This window comes from Balaenoptera ricei, chromosome 21 (genome assembly GCF_028023285.1).
Source record: "Balaenoptera ricei isolate mBalRic1 chromosome 21, mBalRic1.hap2, whole genome shotgun sequence".
Classification (NCBI taxonomy): domain Eukaryota; kingdom Metazoa; phylum Chordata; class Mammalia; order Artiodactyla; family Balaenopteridae; genus Balaenoptera; species Balaenoptera ricei.
Window position 1 is genome coordinate 29,326,912 of NC_082659.1, and position 16,183 is coordinate 29,343,094.

At 42.4% G+C, this 16,183-nt stretch overlaps 1 protein-coding gene across 1 annotated transcript in view; it reads left to right on the forward strand.

Moving 5' to 3' along the window:
* Positions 1 to 16,183, forward strand: part of KCNU1 (potassium calcium-activated channel subfamily U member 1) — a 135,165-nt gene that overhangs the window by 97,725 nt on the left and 21,257 nt on the right. The window contains exons 21-24 of the mRNA XM_059909343.1: positions 3,741 to 3,765; positions 10,876 to 11,014; positions 14,313 to 14,537; positions 15,847 to 16,033. Coding sequence (XP_059765326.1) covers positions 3,741 to 3,765; positions 10,876 to 11,014; positions 14,313 to 14,537; positions 15,847 to 16,033 — 576 coding nt within the window. The remainder of the gene's footprint in view (positions 1 to 3,740; positions 3,766 to 10,875; positions 11,015 to 14,312; positions 14,538 to 15,846; positions 16,034 to 16,183) is intronic.

Below are 16,183 nucleotides of genomic sequence, written 5' to 3' on the forward strand. Positions count from 1 at the left end.
AGTTTTGTGTCTTGGCCCGCAAGCTTAACATGTTTACTACCTGGCCCTTCACAGAAAAAAATTTTTGATCCTGTTCTAGATAGTTAGGTTGACCAGTATCACATCACATGTCTGGAAATAATAGGCAGAGGTTAAGTTCGCAAAGGCATTAATTCTCATCCCAAACTCTTACTAAAAATTTGAGTTTAGATTAAAAGGGTGTTGAACAGCTTGGAAAAATAGAGGTGAATAAAGAGTGCCGTGAAGTGCAATGGACTCCTTAATTATATAATCTTAGTTTCCCATTGAAACTAAAAAAATAATATAGACGATAAAAGAATCAAAGAGTTGAATAAAATCAAGACATCTGAAATTTGTTGTGGTTTTGTTAGACTTTTGCCCTAGAATCCTGAGTAAAAGAGAATGGGTTCCTGGCAGATGGTCAAATTGAAGAGGTTGAGAGAAGATTTCACAAAACGTGTAGTTTTTTTACTTTCACAGAGTGATGAGAGCTCATGCATAACTTAGAATCTTTTTCCATGGATATTTTGATAGGGAAGAGAAAGAAATTATAAGAAAGAATTTGCATTCTTGCAAAACAGTCCAGAAATGACCAACCAGGAAGTTAAATATTATTTATATTTGTGTTAAGTATCCGTATAATTCTAAACAGATGCCAGTTTACTCTAGCTTATAAAAGCCAGAGCTTCTTAGCTGAAAACCTTGACAATGCATTATTTTGAGTCATCCATTTGGTCTACAAGGGCAGTGGAGCCCTCTTCATGCATGCACTTCTGCCTGCTGGGTGACTAGTGGTGGACCATGGGGTGATCTTGTTTGTGCTGTGAGACGTAGCAAGAAAGATGCAAGTCACAACTCACTTATCAGCATATACCATGGTTCCATGGGACAGGAGACATTTAGGTGTGTGTATGTTTCGTGGTGATTTTTAAATTATAGGAAGTTTCCCAGAAAGTTTGTAGAAACTCTCTCTCTCACTCTCTCTCTGTCTCCCTTTCTCCCTCTCTCCCTCCTATAAATGGCTGCACCTAAGTAGACAATTTTGGGAAGGCAATGCATGACTCCCCAAAGTTTCCTTCTGGACCTTAGGCAACAGGGGGAAGTGGTGGGGCATCCAGATGGTGTTTGGTTTTTTTTTAACATCTTTATTAGAGTATAATTGCTTTACAATGTTGTGTTAGTTTCTGCTGTATAACAAAGTGAATCAGCTATACATATACATATATCCCCATATCTCTTCCCTCTTGAATCTCCTTCCCTCCCACCCTCCCTATTCCACCCCTCTAGGTGATCACAAAGCACCAAGCTGATCTCCCTGTGCTATGCGACTGCTTCCCACTAGCTATCTATTTTACATTTGGTAGTGTATATATGTCCATGCCACTCTCTCACTTTGTCCCAGCTTACCCTTCTCCCTCCCCGTGTCCTCGAGTCCATTCTCTAGTAGGTCTGCGTCTTTATTCCTGTCCTGCCCCTAGGTTCTTCATGACCTTTTTTTTTTTTTTTTAGATTCCATATATATGTGTTAGCATACGGTATTTGTTTTTCTCTTTCTGACTGACTTCACTCTGTATGACAGACTCTAGGTCCATCCACCTCACTACAAATGACTCCATTTTGTTTCCTTTTATGGCTCAGTAATATTCCATTGTATATATGTGCCACATCTTTATCCATTCATCTGTCGATGGACACTTCGGTTGCTTCCATGTCCTGGCTATTGTAAATAGAGCTGCAATGAACATTGTGGTACATGACTCTTTTTGAATGATGGTTTTCTCAGGGTATATGCCCAGTAATGGGATTGCTGGGTCATATGGTAGTTCTATTTTTAGTTTTTTAAGGAACCTCCATACTGTTCTCCATAGTGGCTGTATCAATTTACATTCCCACCAACAGTGCAGGAGGGTTCCCTTTTCTCCACACCCTCTCCAGCATTTATTGTTTGTAGATTTTTTGATGGTGGCCAGTCTGACTGGTGTGAGGTGATATCTCATTCCAGATGGCTTCTTGATGCAACAGACCTCAGCTTCAAGAAATCCAGAAATGAACGTCACCTATGTAGTCACACATAAGAAAAGTCAAGTACTTGATGTGCTGCAGAAACTTAATCTCAGAGGCGAACAAGGCAGTGTGGGCATCCTCCTCCTTTCCCATTGTTCTCATTCATCTTTAATGTAAAGACCTAAAACACAGGGGCCACCTCGCTAACAGTGCTCGAGACCTTCCTTCCCTCTCACCCTGTGACTCCTGTCTCCCACCTAAAAACCCCGACTCTTACCTTTCACCCCTACAAACAGCCCAACTTTAATCACTTCTTCTTGTTAAAGAACACTAACCACAACCATTTCCCTCCCACCAGAGACCACTAATTCTAACTTTTCACCTTCAATCGAGGCAGGCCACTTTTAAAAAATAGCCATCTTGTAACACATGGCGGGGGACGAGGGCTCCGTGTCACAACTGATTCCACGTGGCGTCCATCTCCATTCTCTCCGTTGCTGCTTGACAGGTCACGGGTGCTAAGGACAATGCTATAGCACCCAGAATGCCTTTATTCCGTAGGCTTCCCTCCAGAGATGGCTTCCAGATGTGGGGAAGTTTTTAAAGTCTGTGGTCCTCGACACATCATTAGGTCCTTCCAATGTTTCCAAAAATCTGTAATCACCAGCATGCTAATAATTTGTCTCCATTTTGACCTTCAGCCCCTGGGGTTTCAGAGAAACTAAGGAATGTGGATAAGAAGACTTCACAAATAACACCCTTTTTCTAGAAAAAAAAAAATCCAGTAGTATCCACGTATCCTGGAATTATGTCCTCTACACAGTTTGTGTACCTTTCAGTTTGATGCCCTTCCCTCTCTTTCTCTTTCTGTCACACACACTCATGCACACCCACACCTGTAACATTTTGATGGATGCTATTTTTTCCACTCCTAATGTCTTTGGTGGGGGGTATTATTATTAGTAATTGTCAAGGCCAAGCCTCTCACCCCACTGCATAAGGAAAGCATTTTTGTCACCCTAATCTCTGACCCAGGCTCAATCCCTTAAAACCTTAGAAAGTATATCAATACAATGAAAAATGAACTGGTTTTCAGATATTTCAAATTCCTATCTCCCACTTCCGTTACCTCCCCACAAAAAGTAATAGTCTTTTGCCTGAAATTTGCATTTGTCTCATGTAATGTGTTTTTTAAGATCAAAAGTATCGGAATAACTGACTTAATCGTTCAGCTCCTAGTTCATTGAACAGGGAAGATTGTATCCCAAACTGTCTAAGGGAGGAAAATATTTTTCATTCAGATCAACTTCTGTGTTTACTGTGTCGTTTGATATTTAGAAAGTGTTGGAAAGGGCACCTGAAAATACAACCTCATGGTGAAAAGATTGGCTGAGGAAATCGTTCCCAGGAGATGTGAGGCTTGCCCTGTGCCCTGGCCTCCCCTGCCCAGGGCACAAACTCCAGCCTTTATTAAAGTAGCTGCTGCTCCGGGTATTGTCTCATTTGTCCTCACGTTGTAGGAAATCCCAAATGCAATATCCATAAAATATCAATATAAAGGGATTTAAATGAGGGTCCATCTGGGGAATGGGTGAGGAAGAGGAAATTGTCCTTTTTTATCTCTCTCCTCCATCTCCCGTCTGGTAACAATTTTAAGTTCTCAGATGCCTACATGAATGCTTTCACAGAATACACTCTGCAGAGAATCTGTCAGTTTACACTCATCAGAAATAAAGCAAAACTTAGCGGAGAACCCGTCACGTGTGAGCTCAGATGTGGGTTTGTCTAATGGAGACACCCTCCCCTTCTTGCCTTAACCTGGGCCGGGGCCATTCTGACCTCGGGTCTAACTTCTAAGGCAAGAGGGTGGAAAAAATGTCTTTGCGGAGATTTCAAATGGTAAACATGGAAAACAGAGGGCATGGGCTTGATAGACTCCATCTGGAAAGCAGCATTTAAAGGCAAACAGAGCGCCCTACTCACAGCTGATTTGGTTTACGCTAGAACACAGTTTACTTTCTCCTGTGTAGACTGAAATAAGATTACACTGAATACAGTGATGTCCTGAAGTTTAACACCTCTCTTTTTTAAAATATCATTTTCAGATTTTTAAAAAATCATACCAACACTCTTTACCACTAAAGTCAATAATTCCTCAATAACTTAGGGAAGATTTTGTATATGCCAGGAATTAGGAGACAGGAACAAGATGGAATTTGGAAGATACAATTTACTGGAAACTTCTTGTCGTAAAACCTCCAGGGCTCCAGCCACCCAACTGTCTTTCCTTCCACTGAACATCAGCCAGAATTACCTATAAACATAGAGGTATGGAAGGTGTTCTGGGCATAGCGTTTCAAGGCTTTATTCTTCCTTCCCCCTTCTTCCTCTCTCTCTAGGAGCTTTTCAGATTATCAGGGAAAAGTATCCCCATTCTGGCCGTCGAGTGACCAGTGTTAGTACTGAAGTCTCTTGTCCGGAACACCAGAGTCTTGAGCCAACCAGCAGAGTTGGTTGCCCTAGCTGCCCCACAATGGGTTTCTCTTTTTTTATTATTAATTTTTATTGGAGTATAGTTGATTTACAATGTTGTGTTAGTTTCTGCTGTACAGCAAAGTGAATCAATTATACATATACATATGTCCACTCTTTTTTAGATTCTGTTCCCATATAGGCCATTTACAGAGTATTGAGTAGAGTTCCTGTGCTATACAGTAGGTTCTTTTTTTTTTTTTTTTAATTTTTATTTATTTATTTATTTTATTATTTTTAGCTGTGTTGGGTCTTCGTTTCTGTGCGAGGGCTTTTCTCTAGTTGCGGCAAGCGGGGGCCACTCTCCATCACGGTGTGCGGGCCTCTCACTATCGCGGCCTCTCCCGTTGCGGAGCACAGGCTCCAGACGCGCAGGCTCAGTAGTTGTGGCTCACAGGCCCAGTTGCTCCGCGGCATGTGGGATCCTCCCAGACCAGGGCTTGAACCTGCGTCCCCTGCATTGGCAGGCAGACCCTCAACCACTGCGCCACCAGGGAAGCCCACAGTAGGTTCTTATTAGTTATCTATGTTATATAAAGTAGTGTGTATATGCCCATCCCAATCTCCCAGTTTATCCCTCCCACCCCCCGGATTTCTTATTCCCCTCCTTCCCTAAGGTTTCCCACATGACAAGCAAGAGGGCTTGGAGCTTTGGAGATAACCAGCCTGCTGTCAACGTATGTCACGCCCCATGAGATCTCGTGGCAGGCTTTCTCACTTTTTACCCGGTAAAGGAGTCTCAGCAGGGAGGTCTGGTCCAGCTGGGGGCGGGAGGCGCAGAGCCTGGTGCTCCGTTTCCCCTTCTCGTCAAAAAGGACGTGATCACAGAGCCCTTTCTAACAGGGAAAGTGAGTTGTGCCCTCACCTTCCCGAGCTCCTTCCCCGGTTGCTTGGTCCTGAGGCTTCTCAGCGCTCACAGGAGCCCTTTTCCACTTGCCCGTGCCCAGGTTCCTAGGTGAATGGGCTGCAAAAAGTGATCCACGTTTTTACGCCTTAAGTTTCCCTCCAAAGTAAAAATAATGCTTTGTAATGAGTAAGTGGCATCCAGGTGAAACCCAGGAAAATGAAATCATAATGTGACCATGAAGACTCATATTCCGAAGTTTGACTACAGCGTGTGTGTATGTGTATAGAGGTGTGTGTATATGTGTGTAAGTCTGAGAGAGAGGTGGGGGGAAGCAGAGATTATACAGCGTGCCCTCACATTCCTAAATTTTACGTGATTTCCTCTTTCCCAGAACACAAAAGGTGGTAGTCAGAATTGATGATAAATGACTATTTCCAGGTTAAGTGTGAACTGCATAGCCTTGTCACTACCTGTGCCAAAGTCCCTGGGGAGCAGGCAGCTGTAGCCTGCAAGATACAGAATCCTCAGCAGCACCAAAGGCATCCTGGGACTGAGAACTTTCCCTCCGTTCTTGGTGGGAACTTGATGGCTGCTTTCAAGAGGCAGTGGCAAGAGATTTTTCCAAAGACTGAACCAAGAAGGGCCCTGAAACTCCTGGAAACAGGCACACATCCCTCCTCTCCTTCCCAGCACTCAGCCAAGGGACTTGTCCTTCTCCCTGTGCTAAGACTTGATGAAACATATTGTTTTTATTCAACTCAAGTCTTGAGCAAAAAATATATTGTTCTGCATCCAGGCCAGAAAACTCTCTCCTAAGAATTTACAGGCCACCTGTGGAGTTTTAAAGAGGTTTCAGATGGAATGGTCACGTGCCAGGATTTCCTAACACATCCAAAAACGAGACCTGCAAAGACAAAAAAAGGGAACTGTAGGTGCTTTTTGAGCTTTCTAATAGATATTGTGAAAGGGAGGATCTCATCCATTGGTGGATCATTTTCAAGAATAATCTGAGTCAAGTCTGTTTGTTGGAGGAAATAAGGAAGCAGACTTACACTCTAGGAAATCACGCTTCCTGACCTGGCACTGAAACCTACCCCCCACCTTCTTTTTTTTTTTTAATTTATTTTATTTATTTTTGGCTGTGTTGGGTCTTTGTTTCTGTGCAAGGGCTTTCTCCAGTTGTGGCGAGTGGGGGCCACTCTTCATCGCGGTGCACGGGCCTCTCACTGCCGCGGCCTCTCCCGTTGCGGAGCACAGGCTCCAGACGCGCAGGCTCAGTAGTTGTGGCTCACGGGCTTAGTTGCTCCGCGGCATGTGGGATCTTCCCAGACCAGGGCTCGAACCCGTGTCCCCTGCATTGGCAGGCAGATTCCTAACCACTGCGCCACCAGGGAACCCCCCCCCCCACCTTCTTAATGGAGGTGTCCCTGCATGGCTGGATCTCTGTCTCATCGGGTGCCACCATTGGAAACAAAAGGCACACGGTGCTTCATTTATATTTTCCTTTAACTGATAGGATTCATACAAGATAAGTTGCTATGGGCACAGGAGGAATAGAAGTTGTCTTCAGAATGGTTCCAGAAAGCAGAGAGGAAAGGAGCCTGCCTTCCTTGGCTGGGCTATGTCCAAGCTTGTGCTCACAAGACATTTGCTTCATGAATGTCAAAGCAGACTGAAGAAGGCAGTTGTCAGCAAAGAGAGCTGGCGGCTTCCTTCACATATGGCTCTGCACATCCACAGGTCCTCACCCAGCACACTCAGCCTATCGGTTTCCAAAGGTGGAAGGCAAGACCTGACTGAGGACATTTCAAGGTCCGTTACCACCTCGGTTCTCCCAGGGAAGGTACCACACTTTGCTCGGACAGTAAGAATCCTATCTTGTGACCAGTGAACCAACCCCACCATCACCCCAACCATGTCCTGCCGAGGGCACTCTCTGATAACTCCCACCTTATTTCTCCCAGGCTGTCTTATACAGAAAGACCCCCTCACCCAAGAGGGTTCTCCCTGTGGTCAAGATGTGGCTTTTCTTCTTTGCCCTGAATGACCTGGATGGTGCCCTGTGGCTACCTTTCCCTCCAGTAGAGTCAGCCTTTATGATACAATCCTTGTTTCCAAGTTCTAAGACTGCTAGTACTGCACATTCTCATAGATGATTTATTAGTCTCTCTAGGGAAGTATATTTCTGAAAGGATCATGTCATTTGCAAGGCATATGGCAAAAGGGAGCTTTAGTTAAGGGATGGTGAACTGAATCGCATCAGGTTTTGCTTTAGCAAGGACACTGGATAGATGCCTTTATGATGAAGTGGGTCTCCTCCAGCCTTTTCTTTAATGCAGGTCTCCAGCAGGTGTTTCCTCTAAGGCATATCTGTTTTCCATAACATCAGAATGAAGAAAGATGTTTTCTGTGACATCTTGGCTACATAGATCATGCTTTTTATTATGATAGAAAAGTGTACAGTGATTTATTTGCTACTCTGAGTCAAGTTAAATGTGCTTGGGAGAAGATCATCTTCCATCTGCCAAAAGGGCCTTTCATTTCCAGACCAAGGACTCTTTATTCATTATGCGGGGTGGGCGCGGGGAAAGGAAGCATTAGAAGAAGTGGCAAAAAAGCTGAAGAAAGTGACCAGAAGAAAAGTAGGGGCAGTTATTGTAGACATGGGTGCTGAGGGCAGAGCAGGAAGCCACCTCCTGAAGGTAGCTTGGGTATATTATATCAACACCTGAGGGACGGTGTCTAGGAAACTACACATGGAGAGAAACAAGCTGCTATGAATGAGTAATACAGCAATTCTCCAAATCCTGATAAAAATCAAAACCAGACTAGGGTCTTGGTGTGCTCCCCTTAACAAGCTTGGCATAAAGCCATCACCGTGGTCCTGTCTAGCCATCACCATTAAGAGAGCCTGTGTGGCTTTTAGGATGCTGAGTTGGGACTCATGACTTATGGATATTTAAACCACCAAAAGCTGTGAATTTGAATTAACAAGATAACTCATTTTGGTCAAGCTGACCTTGAGTCTTAACTTTACAACATCTTCTGCCTAGGTAGATGACTAGAATCCACTAACTTTGTAGGTAGGCCTCAAATGGAGAGGAAAATAAAGGATTGCACCTAGTCCTTGGCTGATCTCATTAGCAATTAGCCTCTCTACTTTTCTAAACCCTTCTCCAGTGCCTCAAGTCCCTCACCCCAGCTTCTCTGTCTGGGTCCTCTCTCTATCCCATTAGTTTAGGTCTGATGTCGATCTAAGTTTAAGTTCCTTTGTCTGAAAAAGTATGACTTCAGATAGTAGTTTAGAAACTAACCTGGTTAAAGAGAGCAAAATACTTACGTTGGATCTGAGTCTTTGAACCAGGTGTTGAATAACAAGCTGTATTAATTCACAGGGAAAACCCCTAACCCTTCAGCACAAAGAACAATAGGTCATATTAGTCCCAGGATGTATAGTAAAATCTCACAGGAGAATGCTGTCATAAGCTACTGGTTACCGGGACTGAACCTATAGTGTGACATAGTACAGTACATCGGAAAAGGCATTTCAAGGCATAGTAACAGATGTTTTTAAGTAGTAAGTACCTAAGTAAATAGTAAAAGTTTTTGTGATCCAAGATGTGTGTGAAAAACACTGGATTATACAAATTTTAAAGGATATCTTTTTTGCAAGACTTTTCAGAACCTTTCATATGCTAAGCTGTGGGGTGAATTTCAAAGAGGGGATACTTTTCTAAAAATTTATTTGCTTACAGAAATCATTTCCTCGGGACTTCTCCAGCTGCTAATACTATGGAACGTGCATTTTGGAAAAGGTATTTGTATTAGGATAGGGCAGACTAATGCTGTGGGAACAACCGTGAAATCTCAGTGGCTTAGCGCAACAATGGTGTCTTTCGTGTTCATGTTACATGCCCAGCGCAGGTCAAGGAGGCAGGGACTCGGCTCCACATAGTCACTCATGTACTCAGGCTGGCCATTTCTGCAGCAGGTTAGGAGGGAGCCTGAAGAATCACATGAGGGCTTCTCCCTACATCAGCCATCACTTCTCACATGTCATTGGCCAGAATGAATCATGTGGCCCCACGTAACCCCTCCATCTGCTAAGGCAGGAAAGGAAAATTGGACATTGTGAGCACCAGTAATCTCAACCTCAGCATTATATTCAAGTGTCAGCTTTACAGTCTGTTAGCTCTTTGACTTTTATCCATAAACTAAGGGGTGTTCTTTAAAGTCTCTGAAAGAGACAGAAATGCTCAGCAGATATTTCAGATGCTTCCCACGTTCCTCAGCCCTGTAAAGTCAGCAGGAGCCATGTGACTCATTCTGGCCAGTGAAATGTGAGCGATGTGACTGGTTCTGGCCAATGAAATGTGAGCCATGTGTGACTTATTCTGGCCAATGAAATGTGAGCCATGTGACTCGTTCTGGCCAATGAAATGTGAGGTGCAATGACTTGTCGATTTGGGCCAAGGCAGTTAAATGCCTGGGCTCATCTCTCTCTCTTCTCTTGCCTTAATGACCAAGGAGGATGCATGTTCCAAGGGGTGTACCCTTAAGATGGTAGAGCCTCTGTCCCCCTAAGACTCTGAATGGCTGTGTAGAGCAGAGACACCTGTTCACCTCAGTAAAATACATAGTGTGGGTGAGAAATAACCTGTGTTGGGTTAAGCTCTTGGGATTTGAGGTTGTTTCTGCAGTCAATGCCTGGATTCTCTCGACTTGAACAGGCCCTTTCTAACCCAAACCTCTCTGTGATTCTTGAAGGGTTTCCTTTCTCCTCTCAGAAGCACATATATATTCCTTGGGATGGGAGTGGGATTTTTCAAAAGCTCCTCCAACCCTTTTGGTCATTGACTACATGACATGACAAGCATTGTGCCTGATGGCAATGTAGGGTGATCACATGGAAGGCTTTGCCGAGACTTATACCAAGGTTTGAGCAAATTTTAGTCAAATGAAGGCTGGTGATGGAAGCTGTAAAGGATGCAAAATGCATTTAATAAGTAAGGATGTTTCAAAAGAGACCCATAAGAAAAGGTATGGAAAGGAGACAAGAGGAAAACAGGTTCAGGAGAGAGGTATACCACTCATGATTCGATCTCACGGCCTTTTAAGTTCTGTATTCAGGTGCGCAAAACACCTCTCGTGATTTCTCCCAAGCAGCAGTAGCACCAGAACGGTAGCAAAATTAAGAGCAGAAGTGACCACCCTCAAGGCAGTTAATCTAAGTTAAAAAGAAAGACTGGTGTGTCTGTTAAACATACACACACACATGCGCACACACACATACACATACACACAATTCTTGATGGCTTTTGCCCAAAGTGCTTAGTATGTCTTCAGCTGTGAAGACATTCAGCCCTTGGTGTCCTTCAGACATGCATCTTTATTCGGGGGTCTCATAGACCCGAGGTCATTTTCCTTATGTTATTCTTCACTTTGGGCTTGAGGCTCCAATGAGTTTGACGTCATGCTTTGTTACACCAGAGCCCCAAGTGTTCCCAGGCTAACTCTCCATTCTCCGTATCTAGGGCTTTGCTATACGAAATGGAGCGAGAGTCTGACCGCCTTGATAGCAGTGGCATGTTTCATTGGTGCAAAGCCACCCCTTTGGACAAAATGATTCTGGTAGGTGATCTTGTACCAAATCTCAGGTAAAATAAAGCTCCTTTTAGGGTAGATGATGTCCTTCCACTAGTCATAAGCACTTGCCCTTTCTCTTTGTAAACTGTGAATTTTGAAGGAAAAACATACCTCATGAGCCATGTGAATGTACGCAGAATAACAGATGTGGCATTTGACAAGGACCATGTGGGTAATATGATGCCGGGATTTAAAATAATTAGATCAGATTCTTCAACTACTTTTCCCCTCCTTTAATAGTTTAGCTGAGTCAGTTATTCAGAATAATGTTCTTCTGAAACTTTGCTGTTTTGCTAGTAAATCTAATTGATTTAAATGCACCAGGGGAACAGACTATTTACAAGAACTCTGTGGTCTTTCTTTTTTTTAATTAAATAAAAATTCCCTTAATTAGTTTTTAAAGTTTGGATTTTCTGTAGTATTTTTTCTTAAAGGTGGCTATACTTAAACACATTAGCAAAGGATGTGTCTCCAAAATGCTCAGTCCTCCCACCCCACACAGCATAAGGGAACCCTTATAGGTGTTAGAATCCTGTCCTTGTCTCTGTCCTCTTAAGGAGACAAACTAATTCAGCTCACTGAAATGCCAGCAACCAAGATGCAAAAGCCTTGCATATTATCCCAGGCTCTGATACCTGCATTCTGGATCCCCATCTATTCTCATTTTCCAGAGTTGGAAACTCAAGGATAATCTCAGTGGTTTACCTTGCTTGCAAGCAGTAGCTGGTAAATTTAAGTAATAAAAGAGGAGTTTTTTAGTTAAAAATAAACTAATAAAAGATGTTTGCATGTTGTAAGAACCCTATATAATGTGTTCAACTGTGACTAATTGATAATTTTATATTTTTCTTGCTTTCCAAAAGTAGTTTAGTTCACTTTTTTCTGTTAAACACACACACACACACACACACACACACACACACACACACAATTTTGTAGCTCAGTGCCAATGTCCTGACAGAATATGTTCCAATTTTTGTAAAAAGCATGATCAATCATTTGATCAGAAGTACAAAATTGTCAGAGCTGTCATATCAACTGGAAAACTGTTAGGGCTGCTGAAACTCCCCATTTTAGCAAGTATGTCTTATTCTAAATGAAACAAAATAAACATCCGTTGATCAGGAAGGCAAACATGTTGCCAGTGGGAGGGAAATCTTTAGAAAGGTTGGGAGGGGGTTGCAGATGGAAGCATCCAAGAGACCAAGAGATGGCAATAGCAGACATTTTCTTATACCCTATTTACTGAGCCCGCAGACAGGTTGCTGTGATAGAGCAACTCTGTGTGGAATATAGTTCAGAACACCAGCTGAGTCTTCTGATAAATTTAGAAGGGCTTCTAGTTTAAGAAATCCTAAGAGTTTTGAAACTGTGACTGTAGAGGAGAAATGTCCCGATTACAAAATTTGGGCCGACTTTGAACTTGGTTTGGTTTGCAGAAAAGTCAAATGGAAGTTGTCGATTTGTTACTTGGAGCACGTAGTGCATCCTCCCCCTCCCCCCAAAAGCCACCATCTTTCTCAACTGGGAGACAGTTTTGTGCTGCAGTTCCTTGGAGAAATTGCCTCTCTAGCTGTGCCCATTAATTGCACTCTGCCATGTATCTCGTTCCTAATTGTTTAGGTCTACTTAGAAGAGCAATTTCTGGACTTCAGGACTGTTACATTAAATACTGTTGGAGCCTTCATTATTCAAGTTAAAACTAACCGAATTAGCCAGAGACAATTATTCAGTAGATTTGGTTAAGATTCATATCACTCTCTAGAAAGGCTCTCCAGACAAGTAGCTTTGTTCCCCCCACCCCCACCCCCGCACAGGGCCATTCCCTTTGGAATTTCCCAGTCTATGCTAATTGGACAAACTATGCTATTTCCCAGTCTATGCTAATTGGACAAACTCTAATTGTTGAGATGTCAGATGTGACTTATTTATCCTGTTAGATTTCAACAGCCCCTGTTTCGTAGAAGCTTGTCCTTTAACCCAGCAAAAAACTGGCATAAGGATGAATGATACATCCCTTTGAAATATCCTGAATCTTCGTGTGCTTGGGAAGGTAGAACACACTCAAACAGGAAGTGCTTGTAAATATATTTAACAAGTTCTCTACCAGCTTCCAAGGGTCCTCCTCTGAAAATCTAGGAATTCAGTGAGATTCAGATTTGATTAAATAGTTATTGAACAACCGTTAAGGAGCCGAGCACTGAACTTTCAATATATTATTTAATTTCCACGAAAGAATTAACTTTTATTTATTTTTAAACCATTTAAACAAAGAAATTAGGGGTCAGTGAGGTTAACTAGTTTGTTTATGGTCATACACTCATAACTACCAGAGTACAAAATCAGTGCTTATTCTACCTATCCCAGCACCGGGAGAGTAAGACATCGACTCATTCCCTGAAATCAATCACAGAGACTTAAAATAAGTTTCCTACGGGAATATCATTCCTTTCTCTAAAAGTTACACTTATTGTTTTTAAAGGTCTCTATGAATGTGGGGAAACCTAATCTAAATATCCGTCACGTATATTATTTTGTCTTCAACTTAAAAGTATAGGGGAGATGTAAAAATTGGCCATGCTGATAAGAGTATGAGACATATTGAAATGTCTGGGATCAAATGGAACTTTTGTAACCTTCACATTTATTTTGTGCACTTTTCATGATAAATTTTCTCAACTCTGGAATCTATTGAATCTGGGCAGTATAGTAGGTGGGGCCATATGAAATTGCCAATATTCAACCATTTTTGACCCAGAAATAAGGCAGTTTTATATGGTTCAAGCTAATATGTATATTTTCATATGTATGAAAATCCACTGAAAACTGCAGCATGTTGTACAACTTGGGGTTTTTCAGGGCTCACTAGAAGACAAGTTTAGCAATGGGATTTGGAATGTTTTAGTTTTTCAGTGAGTCGTACTATAGCACATACGAGGCTAAAAACATGTAATGAAAATGAGAGCTGTTTTCCCCATTTGGTTCAATGATTTCACGATTTCAATGATGCCGCTCTGAGAGTGCACTGAGGCACTCCAGGCTGATAGAGAACTGGAAAAAGCGAAATAAGAAGGAACTCCCGGAAAAGATACATAGCTTAATTGTCCCATAGTGGATAAGTTCCATGTTTTTTATGAGTAGTTTGGAAAATCCGATCATCCTTATGAAAGTGCTAGTGTGAATGTAAAGACCTAGAAGAGTTGGGATGTGAGGAAGGAGCCCTCTTTAAGGGACTCTCATCTTGTTTCTAAAAATGACCAGACTGTGGCCTGCTTATACTTAGAAACGAACTGAGAAGTCAAAACATGAGTTTCGGAACCACATTGTGGCATGTGTCTTTGGAGATGCCCACTCAACACTGATGGGGCTTCGGAATTTTGTAATGCCATTGAGAGCTAGCAACTATACCCGTCAGGAGCTGAAGGACATTGTGTTCGTTGGGTCTCTGGATTACCTGCAGAGAGAATGGCGATTTCTCCAGAATTTTCCCCAGATATACATTCTGCCTGTAAGTGTCACAGTAAGGGATAGTGAATATTTATAATGATAATAATACTAACAGTACTAGGATTAATAATGATAATAATAATAAATCAGTAATAGCTTGCAGTTATACAGTGCTTACTGGTACCAGAAACTGTTCTAAGCATTTTGCACGTATTAACTCATTTAACCCTCCAAATAACCCCATGGTATAAATTTTAAAGATGCTGAACTTTAGGCACAGAGAGAGTAAGCAACCCGTCCAAGTTTACACGGCAGGTAAGTAGCAGGACTAGGGTTTAAATCCAGACATATTTCATATTTTATGTCACTAACCATGTTTATGGTCTTTATGTAATAGAGTTTCTTTGCATTTCTTATGTAATAGAGTTTCTTTGCATTTCTAAGTCCGATTCTGACCTAATGGCTAAGCCTAAGCTGATACCAGCCAGCCTTTGTGCTCTAACTTTCTCATCTTTTCTGGAGACTCGCCTTTTATGGAACACATAATGCCGCGTAGTCCTTGACAGATGTATGAAAAGGAGGAATTCTGAGAAATGGATCCATTATGCATATGTGGCATTGTGGTTGTAATTGTATTTGCTCTGAACCGTCATAGAACTGTATCTCATTATATGCCACCATTTCCCTGGATTAATATATATATGCAGTGTGAAATGCACCAAAACTTTTGATTTTTCAAGAAATAATGCTAGCAACAGATAAGGAATATTCTTCAGAAACAGTTGTCTCAAGAAGCAAATTGTTTTTTTTAAATGTCACCATAAATGTCCCTGCACCACCACTTACTTTAGTCCATAGAAAAGGAGGAAAGAAAATGAGCAGGAGTCTCCAGATCCAGCTAGCGTTAGAAATTGCCAGTGTTAGCATCTCAGCCACCTAATGGTGGGATCAGATCTATCCCTATTTCTCCACCAAAGGAAAGAAGCAACTGCCACTTTGCTAATTAATCCAGGGTACAAATGCAGTCACCTGCAAGCAAAACTGTGAGGACGCAGAATTGGCTTTTAGATCTGGACCTTCTGTGATTTTTTCCCCTCACCACTGCTACCCTTACTCTGATTCTTTTCTTCCACTTGAGTCATCTAAGTGGGTTTAGGCTCCCCTCTCTCCACTCCACTTTGTCTCATCCAGACTTGCTCTCAGAAAGGATCTGCAAAATTTAGTCACGCTCAGATATTCATGAACGATAAGGATAAAAGTGTCAGATATCAGGTAACTAAGTCTTAAAACCAAGTCAGTGGAGGCTTTGGCTCAAAAACTTGCATCATCCACAAAAAGCCACCACCATCTACCCGGTTTTCTCTCAATAGGGATCTGCACTCTATTCTGGAGACCTCCATGCAGTCAACATAGAGGAATGTTCCATGTGTGCTGTCTTATCCTCACCATCTAAGTCAGCCAGCAGCCCGACCTTGGTGGACATGGAGCCTATCATGGCCACACTCAACATCGGATCACTTCGGATTAGCTGCTCAGCCCAGACACCCTCAGAGCCACGTAAGAACAATACCCTGACGGGAAGAGGCTAGAGAGAATGGGATCAGGAAGAATTAACTCCTCTCTGAAAAACTTTAATGATGGAGAGGAGGAGAGGTTGGGCTAGATGACCTGTAAAATCCCGTCCAGCTCTGAGAATTCTGTACTAGA